Source organism: Neocloeon triangulifer, unplaced genomic scaffold (genome assembly GCF_031216515.1).
Source record: "Neocloeon triangulifer isolate White Clay Creek 2 clone unplaced genomic scaffold, ASM3121651v1 ptg000015l, whole genome shotgun sequence".
NCBI lineage: Eukaryota > Metazoa > Arthropoda > Insecta > Ephemeroptera > Baetidae > Neocloeon > Neocloeon triangulifer.
In genome coordinates, this window is record NW_026775557.1 from 1,458,566 (window position 1) to 1,486,339 (window position 27,774).

Here is a 27,774-nt window from a genome sequence, read left to right on the forward strand (position 1 = left end):
TTCTGACGTAAGTCACGCACTCTGTGTTGGCATTTTCCACTCTGGAAAGAAAAAAAACTTGATACAAATGTATTACAATAAAATTTTAAAGAGCAAACGGCATATTATTTTGATTTCAAGCCGGTCGATTGTTTTCCTTTGCCCACTCGGACCTTTAAAGTTCAAACGCGCTAGCCAGTTAATAAGAGGAAAAAATAACGAAACGGCCGAGTGCGTCTCGAGATTGGCATTGTTTTTGCCTCGGCCTCCTCTCTCTTGTATGTTTGCTACTTTTCGAGTGGCCACGCCGGCCCATTCACATGTATATATATGCATGGGGGTTGTGCGCGTTAATTATATTTTCCCATAATAACTAACGCGCAGCAGCCGCCGACAAGAGCAGCAGGTAAATACATGCGTGGAAAGTACAACAGCTGTCGTCCGCGCCCCGTAATGACCAGCAGAGCTGCGCGCCATTGAAAATCGGATCTGCTCTGCATCAAGTGCTCGTCACTCACCTTTGTGATTTCTCTCTCACTCCATGCAAAGGGTGAAACGAGCCGAGGGGTGTGCGTATGATGTAAGTGAATTTATTGCTCTAATATAGAAGCAGCGGAACATGAATCAGCTGGACCCTCATTGCATAATGTAGTTGCCTTTAATATAAAATGTTACATTAACATATTTTACAGAAAAATTAAACTTTTACATTTATTTATTGATTTGTAATTTTTTTTATTTTTTTAAAATTTACAAAATTTATTTGTTTTTATAAACATTTTTAAGAAGCGTTGAAAGTAATGTTTTTAGGAAATTATTATTTTTTCTTACATAAAAATTAAAAATTTTACTATTCAAACTAATGTCCTCAGTTACGTCAGACAATCTACATTATTATATAATTCAAGAAATTGTATTTTATTCAAAATTCTTTCTGTAGCATAATTCAATAATTAAAATTGGGAATAATTCTCTTTAGTAGAACGGATAAAAATCAAATTATGAATTCAAACATTCTTTTCTAATAAGAAAAACCGAGAAAAATATTGTTTCGAGTTGAGGATGGTAAAATTTTACTAGTGAAGTGCAACAAAACTCGATTTTCAGCCCCACAGACAGACATATTTTGTGGTTGTTCGCTCCCTTCTAATTTGACGCCCCACGAAGAAGACAAGGTTCTGGGAGGTACATTTCCAAGAAAAAGTTCCATTTTTACAAGTCCACCCACCATGTTCAAATTATTCCGCTTCTTCCTTTTGTCACCTCTCCGCATTAATACCTCTTCAGGGCCAAAGACGAAAGGGTTTGAGAATGGAAAAATCTCGCCCAAATCTCTGCACCTTTCGCTGTTGCATTCGCGCCACTGACTCTCGACAAAATACTTGTTTGCGTCCAGGGACAAATTGACACTTTGACAGCGAAAGAAGCGAAGAAATACCTGTTTAGTATTGTTACTCGGAAAAAGGGAAAACAAGGTGCGTGGTTAAACCAGCGAGGAGTGCTGAAACTTGCTACTTTTTCAGGCATATATATAAATACAATTCTTTCTACGAAAAAATAAAATAGTATTTTGGCATTCTGAAGGCTTAAACAAGTCAAGTATGAATGAAGTGAAGATTTTCTGTCAAGGAAAAATATAAAAAGGGATAACAATATACAAGAGGGTGAAATGTCACTGGAGAGTTCTTGGTGACAAACAAGAAATGTTATGAAATGAAAAATTAAATTAAATAAATACTGAAATTGTTAGATCGTTTTATTGAACAAGTCTCCTCCTTACTCTCAATTATATTAAACTGTATAATTTTGAATGCATTTATTGGCAGCATCAATCTGATATATTAATAAAAATAACAAAAATATACATAATTTGTAACTAAATTTATTTCCTGTTTACTGATCACCACTGAGCACAATAATCACTCCAATTAATATGACTGAACGGTAAATTAGATTTCATAATTTTAATATACTATGAATTACGTATCAAAGAAGTTAGTCTCAAAAGAATGATAGCAATTAAACCCACTGTCAGTTGTCAAAATTATAGTTAATTTGAAATATTTTGATTTTGTTTATACAATTTACTATTAGATAGTTGGATTAAAACAATTTATAAATATAATGCGCAAGAACTCAAAATGTTTTTAATCTATTCGAACCATTTTGACGCTTTACAACAGAAAAATTAATTCGCCTTGATTTGTCATGTTGTTTACTTTTCCGAGAGGGAGAGGAACGAAGAATGTTGCACTAGCTGGACAAAGGGCTGTTTTTGTGTCAAGAGTGGGCGCGAGGAAATAAAGGAAAGAGGTATTTAGCAAGCCATGCGCGAAACGATTTGATGGCATTTCAGCGCCTCGCCATCCACCAAAATAATCTCGCGCGCTTTTCGACCCGTCGTTTGTCGTTTTATTTCACAATCGAGCTAGAAAAGGAGAAAAAGGTGAGGTGGAGCGAGAAGAAGAGACATCACGGACTGCTGCAAATCCCCAAATTAAAGTTAGATAGGGCAGGTCGGTGCAGTCTTTGAAGTCAAATAAAGTGAGGGAAACTGAAAATAACGCTACACGCAGCGACGACAGATTTTCATCTCAGGCTAATCTGCTGCTGACCATGCAGGCAGCACCTCTGTCTCTTTCAACAACAAAAATAAATACCAAAAATACTCGAGCCAAGATGCGTTCTGATTTCTGATAAGAAAACGATTACCTCTCGCGGCCACTTTTATTTTGTGCATTGTGTTTTAGGTACACATCAGAAGTGCATTTCCAACCAAACTGCTCAGGACTTCTACATTGGGGTTTCTGAAATTTGAAGCCATAATAGGCCATATTCAAGTGCCTTATACAAATAATAATCGGAAAGATAAATCGTTTTTAGTGAAAAATTGTGACTAAAGTGATTTAAAAAAAAAAAAAAAAAAAATATGTTATTTTGATTGTTAAGAAAAATGTAAAATTAATACAGATATATTAATTTTATCAAAAATAATTCACAGCTTTGGTAGAATCATATTTATTTTTTTCTGAAACAAAAAATTAAGCGAGGAAGAGCCGACTTCAAATTAAAAAATTCACATAATATATAAAAATTAAAATTCTCTTAAATAATTAAATAAAATTTTTTGATGAGGCAACATGATTTTTTCATAAAATTCATCTTATCTTTATATCGCAGACAGAACAAACTACGTGTCGTGAAAAAAATTTGATTTTCTTCAGCAGTTTCATTCAAAATTCAAGATAAAATATTGGAATGTATAATATTCATTAGTATAACTCTTTTTTTACAATTTCAAAAGAAATATCTAATAGCAAAAAAGTATACAATATCAGAATAAATATTATTATAATACACAAAAAAAGTTTAAAATTTAATTGCAAAACACCACCGCCTCTTATGGCACTTCAAATCGGATGTATTTTTGGGAACTTAATTATTTTTCATAAAAAAAAAACACGTTTTAGCTGGTGGGGCTTCAGATATAATTCATGAGCTGTGAATGTTTTACTAAAATTAGTACAAATTAATGTAATTATTTTACAGGTTTTGGAGATATTTGAATATTTTATAATGCTTTAAGTGATTATAGGGATTTTTTCAAACATTTTGGGTCTCTTTCTTTCGTCCCCCTTTCTATAGTTAACAAAGCACCTTACCGAGGACAGCTCATTAGTGATTTAAGTATGAATTCACATCAAAATAATTCAGATTCAGGTTTGATATGAAAGCTTTGAATATGCGTTTTTATATCATAGATATCTGCGAATTATCTGATCCGCATGTCGCAGCAAAATTTTATTCGCGTGTTTTGACGCCGAAGCTCGAATGATTTTCCACTATTTTAATGATGCGCAGCTTAAGTGCACTAATGGGAAGGAAAGTATAGATCGCGCGGCTGCTCAAAGAGATGTCCTGGTTTTGATAACTTCATCTGCGCGCTCGCCATCACATTTGGCTGTGATTAGCATTACAATCGGGGGTAGGCGAGGGGTGCGTTCGCATTAAAGCCGACTCCTCTGCGGTACGAATGCATCACTCGGCGCCCTTGCCTCTTTTTTTCCCCGAGCAGCGAGCAGAGTTTTATACACGCCAGTAAGGCACGTCAAGTCACCTCTGTGTTGAAAGCGCGACGCAGAGTGGTGAATTAAACGCACGGGATGAGAGAGCCATGGGTGCACGTATTTGCCATCACCGTTGTGCAGCTGCAGCTTTTCAATGGCCAGAAGATAATCCTTAATGCAGTAACGTTTTGTCATTCTTTGTATTTAATATAGTGCCGCTGACAATGCCCCCGTCAATCTATCTCTGCTTTTTCTGGCATTGTCATCCGCACCGCTTGATGACGACGACCGCGACAGATGACACTCTCTCGCCCCTCCGGCTGCTTTTACGATGGCTGCTGCTGCCTTTTCGATCCCCAGCCTTTGTCGCCCGCCTTGCAGCAACACCACTTGGCCGCCTGCTAATTGACCCTGGTCCACCAAAACATGCAGATCAAGGCCCATTTTACACAAATTTGTCTTCCTCTCCAAGCATCGGATACTAAAATTTTTTTATTCATGCTCCTGTCCTCATTCACCTTTTTAATAAAGAATATTATCTGGAAAAGGATTTCATTAATGCAATATTAATTTTTGAAGCTGAAAAAATCGAGGCAAGGAAAAAGACTTTTTGAATTCGCTGTCAAGACACATAAATTTAATTTTGTTTTCCATACTTAACCCAAAAAAATAGTTTTTAAATTATATCTTCTTCAAATATAGAAAAATTTAAACATGATTCCAAAGATAAAAATGATAAATTTTTTTTAACAAAAAGATTTAATGAATAACAGATTATTTTAAAATATTTATAGTAAAAATTATTTACATATACAATTTTAAATAAAATTTTAAACTATTATTTAATTTTTAAGATCAATTTTTGACAAAATATAAATCTTGTATATTTTTTTGGTTTTTTTAAATATTTAATCTTTCATTTCCTGTTGATAATAAAAACACAAATAAATGTATCTAAAAAAGATTTGTTAATAAATTATTTTTAAATCAAAGGTAATGCGCTTGTTATTTATATACTTAAGAAAATTAACATAGATACGGAAGAGTAGTCAGATTAGCTGTTGTTTAATTTTAGGAAAACATCAATTCATCTTGAATTATAAATATACTAAGATAAATAAGCTTTAATATAATTATGTCAACGAGTTGGCAAATTTTAGTTGCAAAATAAGTGGCGCCCCCACTTATTCTCTGCCAGAATCGAGATAACCATTCAAAGTTTTACAAAACTATTATTATTTATTTATGGATATAAACTGCAAAGAGTGCGATGGTAAAAATTTTTACTCTGGAAAAGCTTTGAGTGAAAAATTATTTTTTATTTATAGATAATATTGTGTGATGAAGTAAAAATGAATTAAATATAAATTTAATCAATTTAATTAAACAGTCCTTCAATGAAAGGAGCAATTTTTGAGTAAATTTTGGAAATATTAAGCTTTCTAGCCATTCATTGCAACTTTAGGGAAATCGAGTTTTCCAAGAAAGACTCCATTCGACCTCAAACAAGTAAGCCAATTACAAAAAGGTGTAAAAATTACCTTCACGACTTCACACCATATTAAGCCAAATGACACAAAAAAGGCGGCTCAGTTTCCTGTAAAATGTTAGTAGCAATAAATATTCGTAAAGCCATAAAACAATTTGGCTTTCTCGTCGGCGCACAATCGCTGATCTCGGCAGCCTTTTTCTGTCACCACAGTAGCAGCAGAGGCGATATGCAAATTCCGAGTATCGGAGGTTGCGGTTTCGCGCACAAAGGTGAACCGCTAATTTGAATAATAATCAGGCACAAGCAACAAATTGTGCAAAGTGGCGGGTCTGCTACACAGTGAGCGACTTTTGCCGCGAGATCTGCTCTTGTCGATTTTTAAAGACGGCGCCGAAGACCTTGCGTTGGAATGGAGACGATAATTGCACTGTGTATTGAAGCAAATTATTTTACAAGCATAGGAAGTACTTTAATTGCATTGTTTCGTCGGGAAATATTGCAAAGTGCCTTATATTTCAATAAAGAAAAAAGGAATATGCTTATTGTATTGAAAATTTTAGCTCTGAATGACAAAGAGAACTGAAAAATATAATAAAATGTTGAAAAATATCCGAATGAAAAGAGGGAGAATTAAAATTTTTAGTCGCGGCAGAAAAGTGTTGAAAAATTTGTAATAGAAAAAAATTAGTCCAAATTTTTTGTGCGAAGAAACTTATTTTTATATATAAAAAAAATAATTAATTCTATAAAATTTCTTCGAAAAAAAGACTCTCGAGTTAGTAAACCTGTTTTTGGGCTCTATGCAGAGATATTCTATGTACACAATGCGGAACCAATAAATAACCCATTATGAGCAGATTACACTCACGCAGGCGGCATTCCGTCAAATTTCCTTTTCGGGTGCGAAGGCCGCCGACGCGGTGGAAACGCGATCCGATCTCTGATCTATGCGCACGAACATAAATTGGTCCATTAAATCAGCGAGCGTCTTGTTGTCACGAAAGAAAACATTTCATTAATTGGCTTTTCTCTTTGTTAATTACTTCGTACCTCAACATAAGTTGCTGAAATAAAAAACTGAATAACAAACAAGCGAGGTCATTTCGATAAAAAAAAAAGACGCGGAGGAAGTTGCCGCGGAAAACGCGAGGCGATTTTGTTATTTTTCTCTGTGCTAGTGATGCGGAAGAAAAAGAGGGTCCCGTGTGTATTGCTGCGGTTTATAATCGCCCCTCTATTTTTTTGTCCGCGATTCCTGACGGCCTCTGGAGCGCCTCCGCGAGTTTGTCTCTCTTTCAAACTTTTCGTCGCTGGCCATGCCTAAGGTCAGTCGTCCCGCCAATGTGAATCACCTGGACATTCAGACGACATGGATTTTCAATAAAAAACCGACCGGAAAGTAAGAATGTTTTAATGGTCCTTATAACAAGCAACCATTGTTCTGAAGCCAAAGCTGTGTACATTAATTTGCCAGTAATAAATCAATGGAAAAATGTTTAATAAAACATTATTTTTTCATATACTTCGACTACATTTTATGTCAGTCTGTGCGGGAATATTGTTTTCATGCATTCAAAAGAAACCATATAAAATGAATAAAAGAAGACCTTAAAAAAATGATTACAGGTTATTAATTGGAGTTTGAATAAAATTCAGTGTTGCATTGTTAAATTGGTTGAATCAATTTCAAATTAATTGCAATTATATTTATACATGATTACCTACAACACTGAGAAAACGGATTGGAATCTGTCTTTTTTGAAATAACATTGAGTTCCAGCAAAAATAAATAATTTTATTACATAAACACGCATTATTTTACTGTTGATATGATTAAGTTTTTTTTAGAGTGCATAGCACAAACTAATTTTTTCTTTCAAATGAATTATTGTTTAAATTTATTAAAATAAATTTAAATAAACAAATTTGTCTATATTTTAAAATAAAATCATATTAAATTTGAAAGCATTTCAAAATAAAATATATTTTATAATATTTTAAAACATCGCATGCAAAATAATTTACGCTGCCATTCATTCATAGAGAGAAAACAATTGCAACAAAGATGCAGCTAGTTTTTTGTTACTTGCATATAAATATGTGTTTAATGTCATTTGTGTGCTGACTTTTGTAACATTGTCATTCAAAATATTTAGTAAGATGGAAACAACCTCTATCCGACAGCATGCAAGATTTTTATTGAATGCGAGTTGAAATTGAGCGTATTCGCTCCAGTTGCAAGAAAAAGGGAGAATTAATCAAAATCGTCTTAGCATATGCAGCCCGCACGACACAGCTGCAGTGGTGTTGCTGACTCGCCAGTTAAGAGAGAGCACCCCTATGTATCAAGGGATGTGAAAAATTGTATTTCTATTTTCACTGCTTTAGAATTGCAAGAGAAAAATTCAATTATTAAAATTTATATTCCTAAAGCTCTAGCAAAATAATGGTCATGTTTTGATTATGTTGGGCTTGAAAGGGTTATTTATTTTTCTTGTCAATGAGTGACCTTCGAATAGTTAGCAGCTCCAGTTTCGAACTTACTAACCTCTCTGGCGCGTGAACAATGAATTGTTTTCAAACAAATCGCCAGCCGATCCACGCCCCAATGTCATTCAAAGCGATTTATAAATGATTGGTAAGCAAGTCACAAAATCGCGTCCTACATATTGGATGCAATTAAATTGAGATGCTGAAACGCCGGCGAGTGTCGTTGGCAAAACGCGCTGCATATAGCGCCGGCATAATAAGGCGCTGCGGCCGACGCGTCGCACACGAGTGATTTCGCGGAATCTGCCTTTTACATGCGCTAGCTGCACTCACACCACACACCCGCGTTGCATAACAAACGCGCGCGCAATCGGGCTGACCGTAATGAGCAATGCTCATTTATATATCAAAGCATAATATACACTTTTGAGCCGGAGCAGAGCAGAGGGCGGCAAAAGAAGAAAGCATAATTTCTCTGCAATTTCTGCAACATTCACACGCGCCACTTGCTCAACTATAAACCTTGATTTATTCGTATGCAGTGCACTTGTCAACCATCGCTCTCTCTTATCATTCAGACAGATAAAGTCATTAGCTTTTTGATCAATTTATCTCTGTATCGTGATTTTCTTTCCCATGCCTGAATAAATTTAACAAGCAACACACTCGCTTGATATGTAATTATTTACGGAGCTTGCATTATTCAATATATTCGCTCTTTTTTCTACAAAATAAGATGAAGATGTAAAAAGCAATAAACCGGTTTTCAATATTCAGACAAATCTGACTAATCCGATTGATTTCATTCTAAAATATCTCCATTACCCACGGATAAACCTGTTTTGTGGCCAAGTACACAGTTTCTTGCATGATCCAAAATTTCAATTCATTTTTCGGTGCATGAGATTAATGAGCTTTTAACACATCATTGACTCATTATTTAGTTAATTATTCAATACATGCTGCTGTCCTTACTTAATGAAAGGTGTTTAAAAAACCAACAAGGTTAAGAAAGGAAATTGCTATTAATAGAAATGGCGTAGTATTGCTCGTCTATGTTCATATATCACTTAAACATTTTCCATCAAAAAATATATTATTTAAATATTCAATTTTTGCATTTAAAAAATAAATTTAGGAACATAGACTCTGTCATCTCCCTACAAAATTTGTAATTTAGAGTCAAATAATTTAAACTTAAATTCAATCGAATGTTGTTTTAAGCAAGTAAGAAGTTTTAAGTTCATTGTGAACAAATTTTGAAATAAAATACCTTGGTTTACAAAACTTATGTAATAAATTTTATCACATCATAGATGATCACGATTTTGAATGATTTCACAGGGGACATAAATTTCATCAGCGCAAGCAAAAGCCAGGACTGCTGGCAGTGAGCCCAATGTCAGTGGCCAGTGCACTTCTACTTTATGATCTCAAAACAGAAGTTCAAGCGTTAAACAACAAAAGGCAGTGAAAAATAATATAACATTAAAAGTAAAAAAAGAAAAGCAAAAATTAAAAAATCAATCAATATAAACTCTGGTTTATATATTTAATAACTGAGCGTTTGTTTTATTATTTCCTGGAGTCTCTGCGTCTCCTTCCTTTCGGAAACCACTCGCACTTTTAATAAGCAGATAATTTCAGACGTCTGACGCGCGCGGGCAATAAGTGGCTGCTGCAGAAAAACAGCTCTCGATCCCACCTTGACGCGCCAGTGACAGAGGGGCGCACGCAAAAATCAATAACATGTGATTCTCACGCGGCGTGGTGTGCGGTGGCGGAGGACCTTCTTTGGTCCGCCCTACTTCCGCCACAACCTCAGCCGGTCACATATAAAGGGCCGGCGAGCCTCACAGCCTCCACTGTTCTCTTCCCTGAGCTCACAGGCACAGACAACATGCTCCGATTTGTGAGTCCAGCACACGTGCACCTCTCAACTCAAACTTATTCAATTTGAAAATCGCTTTTCGCAGGTGGTGCTTGCAGCCCTTGTGGCCGTCTCGGCGGCGCAGCACGGCCAGTACGTGCGTGGCCAGGACGCGGCCATCCTGAGCGAGGCGCGTTACCAGAACGGAAACGGCCAGTTCGGTGCCGCTTACACTCAGGAGGATGGAATCGAGTTCAAGGAAGAGACCGACGCCGATGGCACCCGCCATGGCTCCTACAGTTACGTCGACCCTAATGGTCAACGCCGCACCATCTCTTACACCGCTGGTAAGCACGAAAACACATAAATTCTTCGAAAGCATTTTATATATATTTTTTTAGTTAAAATATTTTTTACAAGTTATAAAAAAAATAAAAATAAATTTGATAAAATAATCAATGAAATTATAATATTAAATTTTTACAATGAACATTCTCAATTGAAATTTGCTATTATTTTAGCTGCCGTGAATTTCACTACTCTATTTAATATTTCTCTCGATAGTCTTTAATTGTTCATAAAAATTAATTTCTTTTACAGGCAAGGGAGGCTTCAAGGCTACCGGAGATCACATCCCCGTGGCCCCTCCTGCCCCCAAGCAGGCCGCTCCTCAGCCTCAGTACCAACCCCAGCCCCAGTACCAGGCTCCTGCCCAGCAGAACGATTGGGACCAGACCGGCCAGTGGAACCCCCAGCAGGACGAGCAGTGGAACCAGCCCCAGCAGAAGCAGTGGGCCCAGCCTGCCGCCCCCGCCCAGCCCGCCGCCTACAACGCCCAGCACATCACCGACCCCCTGTGGAACGCCCACACCCAGCCCCACTGGGCCCAGACCCTCCAGCAGCAGCAGCCCCAGTACAACCCTGCTCCCCAGCAGCAGCAGTGGAGCATCAACAACATCCCCGCTGAGACCACCACCCACACCCCCAGGCACTTCCACCCCCCTGGCAAGCTGAGCCTCAGCCGTAGCAACGACGGATACAGCTACACCTTCAACAAGAACTAAAGAATTTCTCTCTGCTTAATTTTTTTTTGTAAAATTTAAATTTTAGGAATTACTTTTTTGCTGTTCCTAAACTGAACTGAGATGGTCTGACTGCGAAAGGGCGTTTGTGCGCGCGCGTGATTTTGTATGCGTGTAAATATATTTTTTGCAAAAAAGCAAAAAAATGCAACATAAAAAATTGTGTATCCATTTTTTCTCCACAACCTTCTAATTCACTTTCGATCCACGCAAATCGATGAAGTAATTGCGGCCGATAATCGCTTTGGCACATCGCGGTGCAACACTCTCGCGTGTGTGCCCTAATACGCGCGTTACTGACCTTGCTGCATCTCTGCGGCTGGCTGGGTGTGGTGGTTACCTTGCCCTGGGCGTCGTCTCATCAAATCTCACAGATCTCGACTCCTCCAGCATTAGCAAGGTCGGCGGCAGGGCGGGCCCCGGAAACGGACCCAAAGACCCAAGTAAAAAAAAAATTTAATAATGGATCATTACCAAGAATATACTGCTGATCAAATCGTTTAATGAGTTGCAACTTCAGGCATTCAGGTCTCTTCGCATCGTGACTGAATGTGATAAAATTGAAAGGAAAAAATACAATGATAAAGCGAGTCGGCAGAGATTAAAGGAGGATTTCATCTATGACGGTCAGTTGGCAAGATACACGAGTTTTTATATACATTGTCAGTTGTAAAGATATGGTGCATTGGCAAAGGCGTGAGTAAGGCGCAAATACTCGAGATGCTTATTGTTGTTTTGTTTTACTTGAAGGTTTCATCTTTTTTGCTACATTATCCAAATATGAATAAATCGTTTTAAACATGATAAATGAATAATTTGCCCAAGATAAATTCTAGATTTTGAATTGTAAGTTTGATCTATAATCTTTTTTTTTACTTTACATTCAAACATTACAATAATACGACAGAAATCTGAAAACTTCAATTGTTATGTGGCAAAAAGAGGCCCCCGCAATTTCGTGGTGGCCCGTTAATGTACAAAGCTTAATATAATAGCCTCAAAATTAAATAATGAATTATTTCAAACAAATTAATTACTTAATATCAATTAAATTTTACAGATATAAAATGTTTTTTCTATTTATTAAAGACTTAAGACAAAATTTCAAGTGGTTGTTGGCATTAAATTCTAATCTCGTATTCGCTACCAAACGATTTAATGAAGAGCCGCACGCATAACCAATTGATGGAAAAGGTTGACGCAATTACCAGAAGCAATAAAACAGAAGCGCTTCTTTTAAAATACCAGCGCCTGCTGGGAAAAGCATAAGAAAATTGTCGAGTCTCTTGATCGTCTCTTGAAAGCAATATTTGTCTTGAATTAATGTACTCTGTGGGTAAGTAAGTAGCGACGATGAAACATTATTCGGTATGCTTGGAATTCTTTAATCTCTAAAAGCAAGCACTTGATCTAAACTACCTATCTCAACGCAAGTCTGCCTCTGACATGCAGTTTTCATTGTTTAATTACAATAATTTAATACATTTAAATTACTGAATATTAATAAAAAATAAATATAAAATTTGTTTATTAGACATCAAAATATCAGCAAAATATAAAAATAAAAACACATAAAATATGTCTAGAATTGTAAAGTCGATAAGAACAATCGATTGTTGAATATGTATTTTAAAATTGTTTTTTATTTCCCCTTTTTTCTCAATAAAATAATTATTATTTGTGCATGATTCAAAACTGTGATTAACTTATTTTCCAATTACTTTCTACGGAAATTTATTGCACACATTATGAATTTCTCACGGAAGGTGCACGCCTCGTACATACGAATCAACTCTGGATTAATGCATTGGTTCAAAAGTTGCATTCCGCCACTGATTTCATTCCCATGATTAACAGAATTATGACAGTTTCAATACCCAAAGCAATTACTTAACGCTTATTCGTCTTGCGCATATAATTATATTAATTTTGTTGCGCGTGATTTGCTCAGAAGGCGCGGAGGGGCGTCTGAGCAAGTTTGTTTAGGAGGTGCTCCTTAATTGCCTTTGCTCTCGAACGCATAAAACCTTATTACCTTTGAAAGGTGGCGATGTTCGAGCAATTGTTAACGATTTGTTTGTACATACGCGTAGGTCTGACAATGCGTTGATAATAAATTTCAAGTTAACTCGAAGAAATGCTGTGTAATTTGCTCTCCATGTACGAGAGTTGCAAAATCAGCCTGCAAGAAAATTGTTTGCTTTGAGCCAGAAATGTACAGGAATTTTTTGAAAGTAATTTTATTTGTTACAGGAATTACCGGCAATTAATTAAATAAAATAATTGTAAATAGGAATAAATTAATTATTCATGAGAAGTGAAAGTTTTTATTGTAGGACATTAACGCAGCTAAATATAGAATATAAGAGGCAAATTCCCAAGCATTTAAAACGCATTAAAAATTCTTTATATAAATCTTGCCATTTATTATGTAAGATTTTTTTAATGATCAATGTAGGATTCGATTTCTATACTGATTTATTATTTGCACAGCTTATTTTTATCTTTCTTTATTTTCGCCACTGAAATCATGAATGGGACTTTGGCATAAGAAAAAATAAATGAAAAGACAACTGAAATTTATTTCTTCATTCGCGCACACCTGGTTTGTTGAGGGCAAAAAATTCACAGCTTGATGTAATCGCTCAGCAAAAAATTAATGTGCCAACATTTTAATTTAATAACGATTCGCCGCGGTCACTCGGCGTGGTGCAAAAAGAGTGATAAATATTTATGACCGCTATCCATTTTCTTCCTCAGCGAGATTCTCAATTTTTTTCTATACACGTGCGATTGAACAAACGGCCAGATAGCAGACGCACAGGTTGTATAACATTTGAACCAGTTTGCCGGCGCTTAAAAGTCTCATAACGTCCTCCGCAGCCGCAACTGTAGCCCTATATCAATCAAGAGTATATATGCGTAAGTCTAATTGTATAATTATAGCCGCCGTCAAATCTAATTGTGCGAGGTGCAATTATACGCGCGCTCGAGCCGCTCGAAAGTCGCGATAAATTATTCGGATCGCGAATGAAGATATGTTTGGTTACAAATTGTGCAACAAGTTAGCAGTTTTCTCTTATTACCTTGATCAACATATACGGCACGTTAGAAAATACTTCTTTTTTATTAATCATATTGGATTTAGAAATTTGTAATCAGCTTGCAGCTAATAATATAGAACAATAATAGTTTTTTTTAAATAACAGCAGTAATAAAAAAATTAAATATACATTTTTTTTGCGATTTATTTATTTTAATTAAATTGTTTGTTTTAGTTTATATTTTAACATAACATTAATAAAAAATTCAAATTTAATAATCAAGATTATCAAGCCATAAAATACTTACATAATTAATTTGAAAAGTATCACTTATTTAATAAGATTACAGTCAAATTTAAAAGTTTAGATAATAAATATTTATATCTTGTTAATATATAGATAATAAAAAGTTAAAATTTCTTTGGTCATTATCAGAGTGCTTGTTTATTAATTTACCCAGCACAACCCAGCACTTTTCAATTATTCCAATTCCGAATTTTGTCATTGACATGAATTGAATATTCTACAAAAATCACAGCTCGATGTTAAAAAAAATCCTTTTTTTTCAACTATTACTTTGTATGTTTCAGTTTGAACATAAAAAAGGTCAATGTCTGAATGACTGGAGTGTGATCTTGACAGCCGAATTGATGAATTGCAAAAGATCAGTGCGCGCGAGAAAGCGCACTCGACATATCGCGCACCGACTTTGGTCGCAAGTTCTGATAATTGGCCATTTGCAACGCTGTAAAAGGATGTAATGAGAGCAGCCAGTTTGATTCGTACGTGATCAAAACAAGCTCGCCTCTTATTTTTAATTGGCCGTCCAGCGTCAAACTCTCTGCAATATTAACGCAAACTCTTTCAATTTCAGCACATAATGAGTTGCCGCGCGGCCAAGGTTGATTTTTTCATTCACTTTTCGTCTTCTTCTTTAATCGTGCAGGGCGTATAATAAGCTTCATTAAGCAGTGGCCACTTTTTCCTCTTAATTTACTGCTTTGTATTTGTTGGCAACTTTTTTCGCGACTCTCAGCAGCTCATCAAGGATCGTTTGCGCTCGTAAACTTATGAACTTATATTATTCGCGCTGGCCAATACAAGCCTTGAAAGAAGTGTCTGCTCTCAGCTGCTGTCCGGCATAAATGTTTATAAATTTATTTATGGCACGCCTAGCCGCGGCAAGCTGAGCACAGACATGCTCCACTTGAAATTTATTAACTAGAAACAACAATAAATGCTAAATTATACACCTTGACGTTTCAAAGCAGCAACAGGTTGAAAATAAATAATTTTACGAACTACCTCCTCGTCTCCGCTGCGTGCCCTTTTATGTATTAAATTATTCCTTCGCCACTTTTTTTATTTCAAACAAACTTAATAAACAAACTTCCACCACAAGTTTACGTGTTAATTTAGAATCTTTACACTTGATAATTACAAACGTATAATAACAATTTTAATTTGAATATTATTAATTTTTTACTTGTTAATTTCCCTGCATGGTTTATAGCTTTTGTATGCTACATGTATTAAAAAAAGAACAGGCCTCTTATACCAAAACTGCAATTTTAAAATCTAAGAAATTTTAAAAATGAAATTGAGAGAAGGCAGTTAAAAAAATTTAAAGAAAAATCCATAATTAAATTAGCATTTATCTTTAGATCCGTTATTTATTCATTAATTAGTAATCATATGAATTTTTCCTATTGAAAAAGATGGCGTTTCATAAGTCATAAAATTAAAAACTTAAATTTTGCCCACCTACCTAATAAAGTAGCAGAAGGTCTAGGATAGGTCGTTGACTGCTGATTCAAAAGGGACTTGCCGAGGTTTGTTGAGGTCTCACTTCCAGAATGAAGCTAACAATAAGCAAGATAAAGTTCTGAAATTATAATCAACGTGAATCCGCGTGAATAGGTTGCTGCAAAAACAACTGCAGCTGGAACTGATTCGTGACGCAATAAGAGGGTTGCGACGTTGCGAGAACCAAAAAAAAAAACGACCTGGATTAGTGGATTCTGGATGAGCGGAGCGCCACGGCAGTGGCGGCGGAGAGATTCACTCATTGGACTTTCGAAGTCAGTCCAGCTGTCATACCTCAGTTTTGCACATACTTTTGAATACAATATTTTCATAAATATGCAAGGTAAGAACGAATTCTTTCTCTCGCTCATTCCAGTTATGAAACGATTTGATCATTTATTTAAAATTCTTTCCTTTCTTGAAGACGTGAAAATGATTTTTTTCAGTGATATATTTAACAAAACTCTGTGTTTTATTTATATGTGGGGTGCAAAAACTCATGTTAACTTAAGCAAAAGAAAACAAAAGACCCCGAAATCGCGTTCATATAGAAAAGGCCAGCGCACCCATTTATGTACATTTTCCACAACCGTTTATAGAACTCGGAACTCGCCTTTCTTTTGCTGCATTCATTGTAGTCGGTGTGAGGAAAATTGTTGTCTTTTATTTATTAAATCAATGCACGTCTTATAAATATTTCATGATTTTACTTCTTGAATATAAATTTTTACTTAAAAGTTTTATCCTTACAGCATAATTATTATAAAAATTTGAAAAGGCATTAATTTGCTCGGAACTTTTCTATTTATTTATTCGATTTAATTTTTTAATATTGTGTTGAACTAGAAGTTGAGGTGTGAAAAAAAAATAATTAATCAATCAATATAAAAAAAAATGTGTTAGCTTAGGTAAATCTTGAATAAGAGGAAGAATTTGAATAATAACAGTATTAATTACTTTCAATTCTGTTTTCATTTGCAGAATATATTTTTTTTATTATTATTTTCACATAACTCTTTCTCACAAAACTCACATAAAACATTTTGATTAATGGTTGAAGCAGGTGCGAAAGTGAAGAGAAGAAAAGGACAGAACGATATAGACTAGGAAAGGAGCTAAGGAAAGAAAGTCAAGAATTAAGCTAGAAAAAATGAGCAAACGACAGTAATTATTCAGAAAATCTATGTTTCCGATGCATAGAAAGGTTTCAAATGACCCCTAGACCTATTTAGAGATGTTTCTAAGTTAGTCCCTCAAATTTGAAAAATTTAATTTCAATCATGCGACCAACTAAGTTAACAAACAAAAAACTAAAAGCATAGAGAAACTCTGAATTGAGAGAAAATGAAAAAAAAAGTCAAAATGTAAAGGGGGAAAAAGAGAAGCAGATTATGGCGAGAGTTCAAACACATACTGAAGATAAAAAGCACAATTCATTCAAAACAACAAATCAGTCGCACAGCAATCATATATAATCAGCTTCACGTAACTCATGCATAACTCCATTTTTTCTCGCACTGCATTCATTCGTAATTCTGAATTAAAAATTATATCAAAGGAAAGGAGCATCACAGAAAGAGACACAGTCGGCAGTCAGACACACTCAAACGTTGTAACTGTAGCTGTAGCCAGCGTTGGGGGTGTTGGTGACGGACACCTGACCGCGCGGCTGCTGCTGAGGGGCGGCTTGCGGCTGCAGGTAGTTGGACGGCTGCGGCAGTCCGGGGAAGTTTTGCAGCTGCTGGGTGGCCGGGGCCTGAGAGGCGAACTGCTGCTGAGGGTTGTACTGGGGCTGGGGCTGGTTCCACTGGGGCTGAGGGGGATTGTACTGGGCTTGAGGAGGGTTGTATTGGGGCTGAGGGGGGTTGTACTGGGGTTGAGGGGGGTTGTATTGGGGCTGCTGCTGGAGGGTCTGGGCCCAGTGGGGCTGGGTGTGGGCGTTCCACAGGGGGTCGGTGATGTGCTGGGGGTTCTGCTGGGGTTGCTGGGGCGCCTGAGGCTGGGCAGGCTGTTGGTTCCACTGCTGCTGCTGGGGACGACGGTACTCGGGGGCAGCGGGGGCCGCGGGGGCGGGAACTGCCGGTGCTTTGGGCAGGTGGTCGCCCTCAACCTTGAATCCGTCCTTGCCGGCGGTGTACTTGACGGTGATGGTCTTTCCGTTGGGGTCCACGTAGCTGTACTCGCCGCGGACGTTGCCTTGTCCGTCGGTGCTTTCGCTCCTCTGCTGGCCGTCGTCAGTGCGGTAGTTGGTGGCGGTCAGAAGCTCCTGCGCTGTGGCGCTCAACACGCACAACGCCAGCAAAACTGCGCACTTCATCTGCAAAAATAGTAATACAAAAATCAAAATCAAGTTTTAGTAATGAACAAATTTTTTTTGTTTTAAATTCAACAAATTTCATAATTATAATAATAATTTTCCTCATTTTTAGAAATAGTAAAGCACTGAAGAAGAGGAAGTAAAATTAATTGAAATCATAAAAATCTTTTGAATTTGGACAATATTGTGAAATAAAAAACTTTTCAAACATGTATTGGTCCTGTAGTTTTAAATTTTGTTTTCATCTCAACTTACCACTGCCTTAGCCATGCTACTGTTGATAGCTCGAGTACAAGCGAGGGACAAGTCGGTATTGGCGGTGCACTTCTCGTATATAAGGGCTCCTAGGTCGACAGGCGTGCCCGAGCAGAGAAAGTCGGTGGCCAATGCCATGCACGCCCTTGCTGATCTCCACTCCCGACTTCCTCTCCGGAGAGCAAAGGGATGGCACCAAAGCACACAAAGGCTTTGCGCCTTCCATTCAATTTGCATAATCCTAAGGTCTCGCAGCTATTTTCGGGTCCAGTTTATTTTAAACCTCCGCCGATCAAATTTCAGTTTTTTTCTCCTTAATACGATTAAAAATAATTTGTTGACGCTATTAATCTGCTTGGCAAATTTTAGATTAATATATTATTTTTCAAAGATGATAAAAATGTTTTAATTATATAATCAACATTTGCTTTATCTATAAATAATTAGTTACTAAATAACAAATATCTAATATTAAATACTTTAAATGAATTGCTTTAAACTGATATAAAACTGATTTTTTTATTATTAATATTTGAATACATAGTTAATTATGTTTATGTTTTGGATTTAAACATTTAAAATCTAAAACACATTTCTAACTACTAATTAAATTTTAATTTTAAATAATTAAACTTAAGATAACTAAATTACATAAATACATTTTTTCCAATGAATATGTCTATTTAATTTATATTGAGATTCAAAAAGACATGATTAAAGCTTTGGCATATCTTCTATTAAAAAAATTTAATATTTAACATCAATACTTCATTTGCAAGTTATAATAAAATATTTCTGCTGTCATATTGTTTTTACTCTAATTTTTAAATTCAGCAAAAACTTATTAATTTTAATTATGGCTAATAGAAAATAATTTATTGTTGCGATTATTATTTTTTTCATGAGCATTATATTGATGCTTGTACATTAATGCTACTTTTTATAATTATATAAAACGGCAAATTTCCTCTTCTTTCTCATGGAAAGCAACTTATCGACCTCGCGATTGCCGTCATCAATGAGAGTGCGCAAAATCAAACTTCATTTTTGCTCCAAAGCCACAAGATCGTTGAAAACCGCAATGATGTTGACTTTTTGAAAAACGACAGTAACGTCGATAGAAATAAACATGACCCTCACTAACCATAAAATAATTTCCCTGGAGCCCTGCTCTCGACGGTGACAGTTTGATTGATCGGTGTCTAACTGCTTTTCATAGGCTAAATTAACTGCAGCCTTTTCGAGTCCATTAAGTATTTTAACGGCCACGTTTTGTGCGAAAGCCATTAAGGAAATCATCATCGTAATATGACCGCAGTGAGCCAGTTTTGGGCATGCATGTCAGGACAAGATCTTTTGATTGATGAACGATGGAGGACCTGCTGCAAAATTCAATTAGATTAAACGGAATCTGAGACACTGTGTATAATTAGTCGGCCTCGCCATTTTAATTAGCACTTACTCCCGAGAGCAAACACTCCGCAATTAAAACAAACGTCAACCGCTCTCATTACGCTCGCCGAACTTGACATAATTGAACGCAATTTTGACTCTAATTCTTAGTTTGGAAAAAAAGTAATGATAAAGCGCGAACCCCGGCTGCAATTTCCTCTCTCATCTCCAACAGCCGTGGGCAAAAATAATTGGCAAGGCCGCGTACAATGAGTGTAAATCAATCTGTGGTGTACGGACGATTGAGCACGCAAGGTAACGCGAAAACGGTCACTCTTCCGCTCGGCCAATTTAATATTGATTTCTATTGAAGCATGTCTGAATTAAAATTAACAATTAATTTTTATTCGACATCATAATCCGTTTAGAATGGGAAAAAAACGTAAATTTAATAATATGTCAATCCACTTTTAGAACTTGGAAGTTAAAATGCACGGAACAATAATAGCCACTTTTTACTTTTTGAAATTTTTAAATAAAATTTTGTTGAAGTGGAAAGCTGTGAAATTTGTTTTTCTTCAAACAAAGAATAGTTAGTGTTTGTTGGAACTGAAATTAGTGGAAATTGAAGAACGCGCTTTTTTAATATAATATATATAAAATAAATCAGAATGAAAAAGTGAAAATGGCTATTAAATTAATAATTTTGTTATAAAATATATAATATGTGTACATTTAACATTTTTAAATAAAAAATGAATTATTACATAATTGTTTTTAAATTTTTAATCAATAATTAAAATTTAAAAAGTAGTTTGAAATTGATAAAAAACTATTATTTAAAATGTTGTTTAAAAATTTTTAATTTCCACTGTTTTACATAGATATATTGTGGTTATTGCAAATTAAGTTTGTCAAAAACCTATTTATAATCCAAGATAAAACATTATTTTTTTTGCTCATTACTTTTATTAACACTGAATTAGATATAAATGGAAGTTTAAACATTAAAAGATCAGCAGGGCAATTAAAACAAATTAATTAGTGGCGAACAAGACAGTGCTCTCCACCTCATAAAACTTGTTGAACATAAAACGCGCTCACGCACGCTACCTTATGCTTTACTTTACGAGAGCGACAAAGAAACTGAAAGAAACGCTCAACTTTCTTTGTTCGTGTATATTGACATTATATAAGGTAAATATAGGGATACTCTAGATAAAGAAAACATCAACATCACAACGACGTTTTACATTCTAATTGGACGACACAGTGGGGATTCATTAATCCTAATTGTTCGTGTTCGCCGAAAAAAAGAGAAAAACGATTGCTGCCTTTTCACGTAAGATATCGAGCGGCCAAGATGTGTGGATGACATTTCCGAACCCCACCCAGCGATATTGGTCAAGTTGACCTTCGCGCCGCACTTATAAAATAATATAAGTAGTCTTACGCGAGCTCTTTTAATCTGACAATGAGAGAGACTGTAAAATAACATGTTTTTCATAGTCTAGTGGACAACCGCGGCCAACTGAATTGACAGCGACAAATATAAATAAATAATCTGAAATTTATTGGTGCTGAATGAAAGGAGGAACATTAAATTAAACATTTAATGAAGATTGATTAGCTGTGGATGTCAAAAAAAAAAAAAAAAAAAAAAATAAAAACTTTTTGTGTGTTATAATTTACCACCAATTTGTAAAAAAAAAAAAAATATTAAACTGAAACACAAAATGTCTTTTAAGTCGGTTTTGATGCTTTAGTTTTATTTCATTTTTGACATTCAATTAAATTTGATTGTAGTAAAAATAAACAGATAAGTAGATGCGGATAATTGAATTAATTTTTTTTCAACAAGCTTAAGTCACAATTTTAAAAAGTCGTCTGCTCAGTTCGTACCAACATCCTTAAAAGGAAGGCTTTATAATTAACCAGGCGCTGCTGCTGGTTGGCGCAAAGTTGGTGATGCAAATCCAGCCTGACTTCTCGGCTAATGGCTATCATCTTGCGTCAATTAGAGGCTTTGCTGTTAATCCGAGCAACACTCGTTGCATATGGCGGTGACTTGTGTCTGGGAATTTATTTCATTTCACGCAAACACATAATATAATATTCGATTGCGGAGGTAATTCTTTGAATCGAATGGAACGGGGCGGCAACAAAACTAATGGACAAGGCAAATCTGAAGCCAGCTTGATAAATTTTGCCACGGCAACGACGTTATTAAACTTTGCGCAACAAGTTAGTTTCAAGTGTGGACAATTTATGTCTTCATTTAGAATCGGCAAATGCTCGCTCCCTAGCTGGAAAATAAGGCAGTTTATTGCGGTTCATTAATCAGTTAATTGTAAATACCAAACACTTGCTAATGCCGTTGCTGTTGGCGATCTTAATCATATTTCCATAGGATTTCATCCAATCTTAAACTGTCGTCTTTATTTAAATAGAAAAATATTATTTTTGCACAATTTCCCAGTTTAGCTGTACATTAAACTAAAAACAAAGCAGTTAACAAGGAAAACTGAAAATAAAATAAATTATTGCAATAAAAATAATGTTTTAATCAATTAATTTTACCATAAAACCTTTAATAATTATAAATTAGAAAACGTTACATTATTTTAGGAATATTACTATATACTTAAAATTTATTTAAAAAAAATTAATTAAAATGACTTTGTTTAAAGCCCTCGCTCTCGAGTTGCTCCATGAACAGGATTAATTTGAAAGCGCGTGCTTGGGGCCAATTTGCGTGTCGGTTTTAAAGTGTTTCCTGTCAGTTTGATGAATGGATGAAAGATCATAGGAGAGGGAGCAAAGACGTGTGACATAAATCAAATGCATCTCTTTGCGTTTATGTAATAGAGTAATTATCGTGGTCAGTGTAATGTATCATTGCTCTCGCACGTCACAAAGAAAATAAAATGCTTCTTAATACGGGCGAGGAGTTCCTTTCAAACGCCTTTTACATTCATAAATGGTATGAGTTGAGTGATTTACTGCAGGCTTAAGATTTAGATCAAAACTTTTAAATTGATGCTTTGTTTCAATTCAAATTTTCTGTCAATAATTAACATTTTGTGATTCAGTAAAAAAATTAATATTCCGCATTACATTTTTGATTCATGGTTTTCATAATAAAATTGAAAACTCTGATATAATTTATTCGTAGCGAAAGACTTGATTTAAGATTATGTTGCAGATAAAGGAGGTTTCCAAGTCGCAGATTAAATCTCTTCCTCTCTCCATGTCTGATTTCAACAGCATGGAAAATCCTCTTATGTTGAATTATATCGCGTGTGTATCAGAAGATAAATTATGGCTCATAAATTTCCCTCGCATTTAAATCTAATTTTAATTAAAAAACTTCTTTATAAATGAGGTTCGAAAAGCAGATACTTTCTTTCAAATTGTCATCGGCAGGGCGTCGATCGTGTCAACCGACAAGCGTGACATCAATCAGTCTAAATCACAAAAGGCGGCGGCCTTGGCGCCTCTTTTCGGCCTTTATCTGCAGAGATCACCAGAGAGTACCAATTTAGGTATGGCAGGAAACAATCTGTGAGTTTTGAATGATGTTCTTTTCGGTTATTATTGGAATGAAAGGGAATCCAGGATCAAGATCGTACCTTGACATTCCATTAAATTGCCAATTTGATACTCGCCCGTTGGTAAATTAAAATACTATTTCTTTTCAGCGGTCCGGCAATGTGACATGGGTTACTTATTTGCAAAGTGTTGTTACATTCCGAGGTAAATTTTAAAGTTGTATTACAACTAAGACCTTTGAACTTTTGTTCCAGACACACTATAAGAATTCCATAACAACACCCAAGCATGTAGTTTTTGTTTAATAATGAATTGAGCATCAAAACCTTTTCATCAATCTTTTGAAGTACATATAAATTCTTTAATTGTATTTTTTGTTATTTTTGAAAATAGATATTTTGAACGAGAAATATCATTGAAGCTCAACAATATTTGCAATTACTTTTTTCCCAAAGAAAACAAATTTCTAAAGAAATAATTCATACAAGTAAACTCTTATTATATGAATTATATTGAATAATTTTAATTAGGCCGCTGATGCATATTTTTTATGCTGGCATAGGAACAATAAAGTTGCTGGGGCAAGGAAGAAGTGAAAACAATGTATCATAAAATGCTCCATCGCAGCTTCCGCAGCCTTCAGCAGGTTTACTCGAGATCTCTCGGCTCGACCCTCTCGTTTCAAGGCTGCATCATTCAAATTAATTCTTGAATTCCGCACCGCGCCGGTCATCATCAGGCGCACGTGGTCCAATTACTACGGCGCGCCCAAAATTATTTATTGCAATGACACATACAAGGCGAAAATGAGATTATTTCCCTCGCCGGAGTTGCTAATTAACCGAGAGAGCAACGTTTTTACGACCGCGGCTTTTGACCGTGTTTACGCGCGCGTCCGAATGAGCTTTAAAAGTCGCACCTTTGTCGTCAAACTACCATTAATTATTTGGTAATTTTTTTTCTGTGCGCAAAAGTCTCGCCTATCATCATTACTGATCAAGTTTTGGCGGCAATAAATATTCATTCTAACTACGCAATAAATCACGCGCATAGGAAATTAAATCCATAAAATTTTAATGTAAAATGCTAAATGCAAAGGTTTATTTTACGTGGCATAATAACGGGCAAAAATGTAAATGATGCTGGTAAAATGAAACCATTCATTACACACGTCCAGATCTTCCAGCCAAGGTAGATGGCATTTTTAAATTATACAAATTTGCAAACCTTGACCTGCACGCTTGAAAGGTATAAGCGGAATAAAAATTTAAAAAATATAAACAAGATCCTTGATAATATAATTAATTTTGTAGACCATTTTTTGTACTTTTTCATTTAAGAGTTAAGATATAAAAATAGCTGTGATTTCATTAGCATATATAAAATTTTCCTTTCGATTTATTCAATAATAATTATCGCGCCTTCCTGATTGCCGCAGAGGTTTCTAAAGAAGCGGCGTGGGTTTCGCACTTAAACGTATACTTCACGTAATCGTCGCCATGTGTATTACGAGTGTGGCTCAATTAGCATAATTACTCGATGCTGCACGCAGAGCCAAGCGATTTTCCTTTTGATTTCTGACCCCAAGTTTAATGAAACGCATTTTAATGGCGCTCAATTTGTCCCGGCGCTGTAAATTTTAACTTGATGATGTGAATTTATGGAAAATACTTTGAAAGTGCGATATGCAATTAAATTAGTCTTAATTTCTACTAACATTATAGAATCATGCCACTGGTCGGTAAAAGAACAATATTTTAAGCATTTATATTATTTATTTTTATATTTATTCTTCAGTCATGAGATAAACATTTAAAATAAAAATTTTCCATCAAAGCAATACATAAAAATTAAGTAAAAAAATAAATTTGTATCAGAGAAAAGTAAAATAATATTGGCCGGTTTTCGTAAGTAAATTTTTCATCCTTAAGTCTCCTGCGATGAATAAATAATGATTTAAGCTCCCTGATACAATCTGATTGTGACAGCGCGAGTATAGTTTATGGGCGTGCTTATCAACAAAAGTGCTGCTGACAACTTTAAGAGAATGGCCGAGAGCTCTGCCTTGAACCTGAGCTCCAATTGTAGGGCGTAGGTGTCTGTCGACTGCCGGGGCGATCTAGACCGGAACAACGACCAAACGATTTGCTTGTCCGCGGCAGCAGTCGGCGTTGACAAATCGAGCAAAGAAACGACTCATAATTATCTCAATGATCACTGCAGCACCCGCGCAAACGTTGTAAATGAAATTTATATAATTGCTTGACTTGGCCTGTCACCCTTCTTGCCACGCTCTCTCACTCACAATCAGGGAAAGACTGACAGGAGCCAACACCCTGAGCGCGGCTTCTGTTTTAATTAATTTATTGCAATTCCTATATTGAAACGGCGCTTTTTTTCCCCAATGAAATTCTATAAAGAAATCTAATTTTTTTTTAAATGAAGTACAAATTGAGGCAAAATCATGACGGAAAATAAAGAAAATCTAATTTACCAAAGGTTATGAGATTAAATTTTAATTATTATGGCTCAGGAATAAAAGTTGAAGTCTGCTGACCTGCACAAGCATTGCGAATTTTGATTGTTTTTATTTTAAAATTTAAAGTGTTTTTTTTTTCAATCTGTTTGATAAAAATTTTTATGCTGTTGATATAGCATTATGATTATGTATTAAAAAAATTATCTACAGACCCTTGGATAAAAGGAAAAAATTAAATAAATCGCATTTGATTCTGCTCCTTGAACTTTCATTTTCCTCATTTCACTTTTATACTTTTCTATGTTTTCTAGCAATTACTGAGAATTTCAATTTCCACTATAGCAGTTGACAGCATTATTTCGCTCACACTCTGATGATGCTCTCACTGAAAGTAGAGCGGATGCTGAGCCCTTCACGCGTGCAAGGTCATACTTTTCCATGATGGATCCCATTTGGAAAAATCAGGAAAATATTGAATTAAATTCTCACAAATTCTACTGCTGCAGTTTTATTCTTTTTAATAAATATTTTATTTTTTATAAATTCAAAAGATTACAAGAATGACAAAAAAAATAAATAAACTCTTAAAAATGATAATTATGAAAATTTGTTAGATTATATTATTTGAAGGTACTCTTACTTTTTTAATATTTTTCAGCTCTCTCATAGACAGGAAAGCTTGCCATGAAATTAAATTTTGATTTTGTCCGTGTTAGTTTTGGCGACCTCCTTTTTATCAAAAATCAAGCGGTCTTTGGGATTATCGAATTTCTGGGAGGCACCGGAATCCACGTCTTCCCTTTCTTCGGGGTTGAGCACCCTCAGAGCGTCGACAGAGCGACTTTGATCATTCTTCTGATTTATTTGGAGCGAAGGTGTCGAGCCCAACTTTCTTCTTTTCAGCATTTTCTTCTTCCTGCGCCTCGACTTTTTTATTGTGAAGAACATTGTTTGCGTCTCCGATGTAGTTGAAGTTTGTGGTGCGTCGCCAGCCACCGCGCCAAAGGGCGCAATGCCATCGACGCGTGCACCGAGGGGTGCGATGACATCAAGGCGCGCTCCCAAAGGCGCGAAATCTGCATCTGCAGCGATGGGCTGCGCTAGAGGTGCACCTACAGCAGACATCATTGGCATAGGCTGTTGAAAACCTCCAACGGCATCTTGCGCCGAGACCAAGCACAAGAACGCCAGACTCGCTGGCAAGATCTGAATGATCGGCATTTAATTTATTAATTATAAATACCTTAAAATTATTTTTTTAATTTCAATAATATATTATTATTTAGATTAAGAAATTTGAATTAAAAAAATGTTTTTTAGACAAATTCAACACACTTTTGTATTTGTATTTTTTAATTTGATAAAATAATTGAATTAACTTAGAAAGAGATAATAATATTCATAATTACCACCAACAAGCTTCTCATCTTAATGTTCAATGCTAATAGATGAAAATTCTAGATTTTTCAAATTGATGATGTTTCACACAGGATAAACGCACCATTGGTGGCGTCAGACTCACATAAACTACAAAACTTTCCGCGTGATGCATAATATGTAGCAGGAAGTTTCCCCCTCTTTAGTTTTGCATGTTCCTATTTGAAATTTTTAGAAAAATTGTTTGCTTATCAATCAGTAAAAAAGAAAATTTAAAAAGTTAAAAAATAAAATACATTGTTAATTTAAAAAAAATTATAAACAGTAAAATGTATATATCAAATAATTTATTGCCTCTAATAATTATGTTATTTTAGTATTTTTCCAAAATAAATCAGATTTTTTTCTTTCAAATGTACTGTCTGCTCTGCATTCTGTGCCAAGGATCATGAATAAATATAGGTCAAAAAATAATTTTTACAGACCAGCGTAAACACGTTTTAACTCTCAACAGTCCTTAGCAAGAAAATAAATTAATAAACTAGAAGGTGGTTAATATGAATACCAAATAA

General features: G+C 35.3%; 3 protein-coding genes across 3 annotated transcripts; 1 reads left to right on the top strand and 2 right to left on the bottom strand.

The window, feature by feature from the left end:
• The first annotated feature begins 9,795 nt into the window (after positions 1–9,795).
• On the top strand, positions 9,796–11,160 carry LOC132202356 (activating signal cointegrator 1 complex subunit 2 homolog). The gene is made up of 3 exons (XM_059629215.1): positions 9,796–9,940; positions 10,005–10,245; positions 10,499–11,160. The coding sequence occupies exons 1-3, from the start codon at positions 9,929–9,931 to the stop codon at positions 10,960–10,962; spliced, it is 717 nt and encodes a 238-aa protein (XP_059485198.1). The 5' UTR covers positions 9,796–9,928; the 3' UTR covers positions 10,963–11,160.
• Positions 11,161–16,783: 5,623 nt separating this feature from the next.
• On the bottom strand, positions 16,784–18,480 carry LOC132202345 (uncharacterized). Its single transcript, XM_059629195.1, has 2 exons — positions 18,403–18,480; positions 16,784–18,147 (listed from the first exon to the last, which is right to left on the bottom strand). Exons 1-2 carry the CDS (start codon positions 18,415–18,417, stop codon positions 17,434–17,436), a joined length of 729 nt encoding a protein of 242 aa, XP_059485178.1. The 5' UTR covers positions 18,418–18,480; the 3' UTR covers positions 16,784–17,433.
• Positions 18,481–26,323: 7,843 nt separating this feature from the next.
• LOC132202546 (uncharacterized) lies at positions 26,324–27,347 on the bottom strand. Its single transcript, XM_059629519.1, has 2 exons — positions 27,235–27,347; positions 26,324–27,031 (listed from the first exon to the last, which is right to left on the bottom strand). Exons 1-2 carry the CDS (start codon positions 27,250–27,252, stop codon positions 26,516–26,518), a joined length of 534 nt encoding a protein of 177 aa, XP_059485502.1. The 5' UTR covers positions 27,253–27,347; the 3' UTR covers positions 26,324–26,515.
• Between the last annotated feature and the right edge of the window lie 427 nt (positions 27,348–27,774).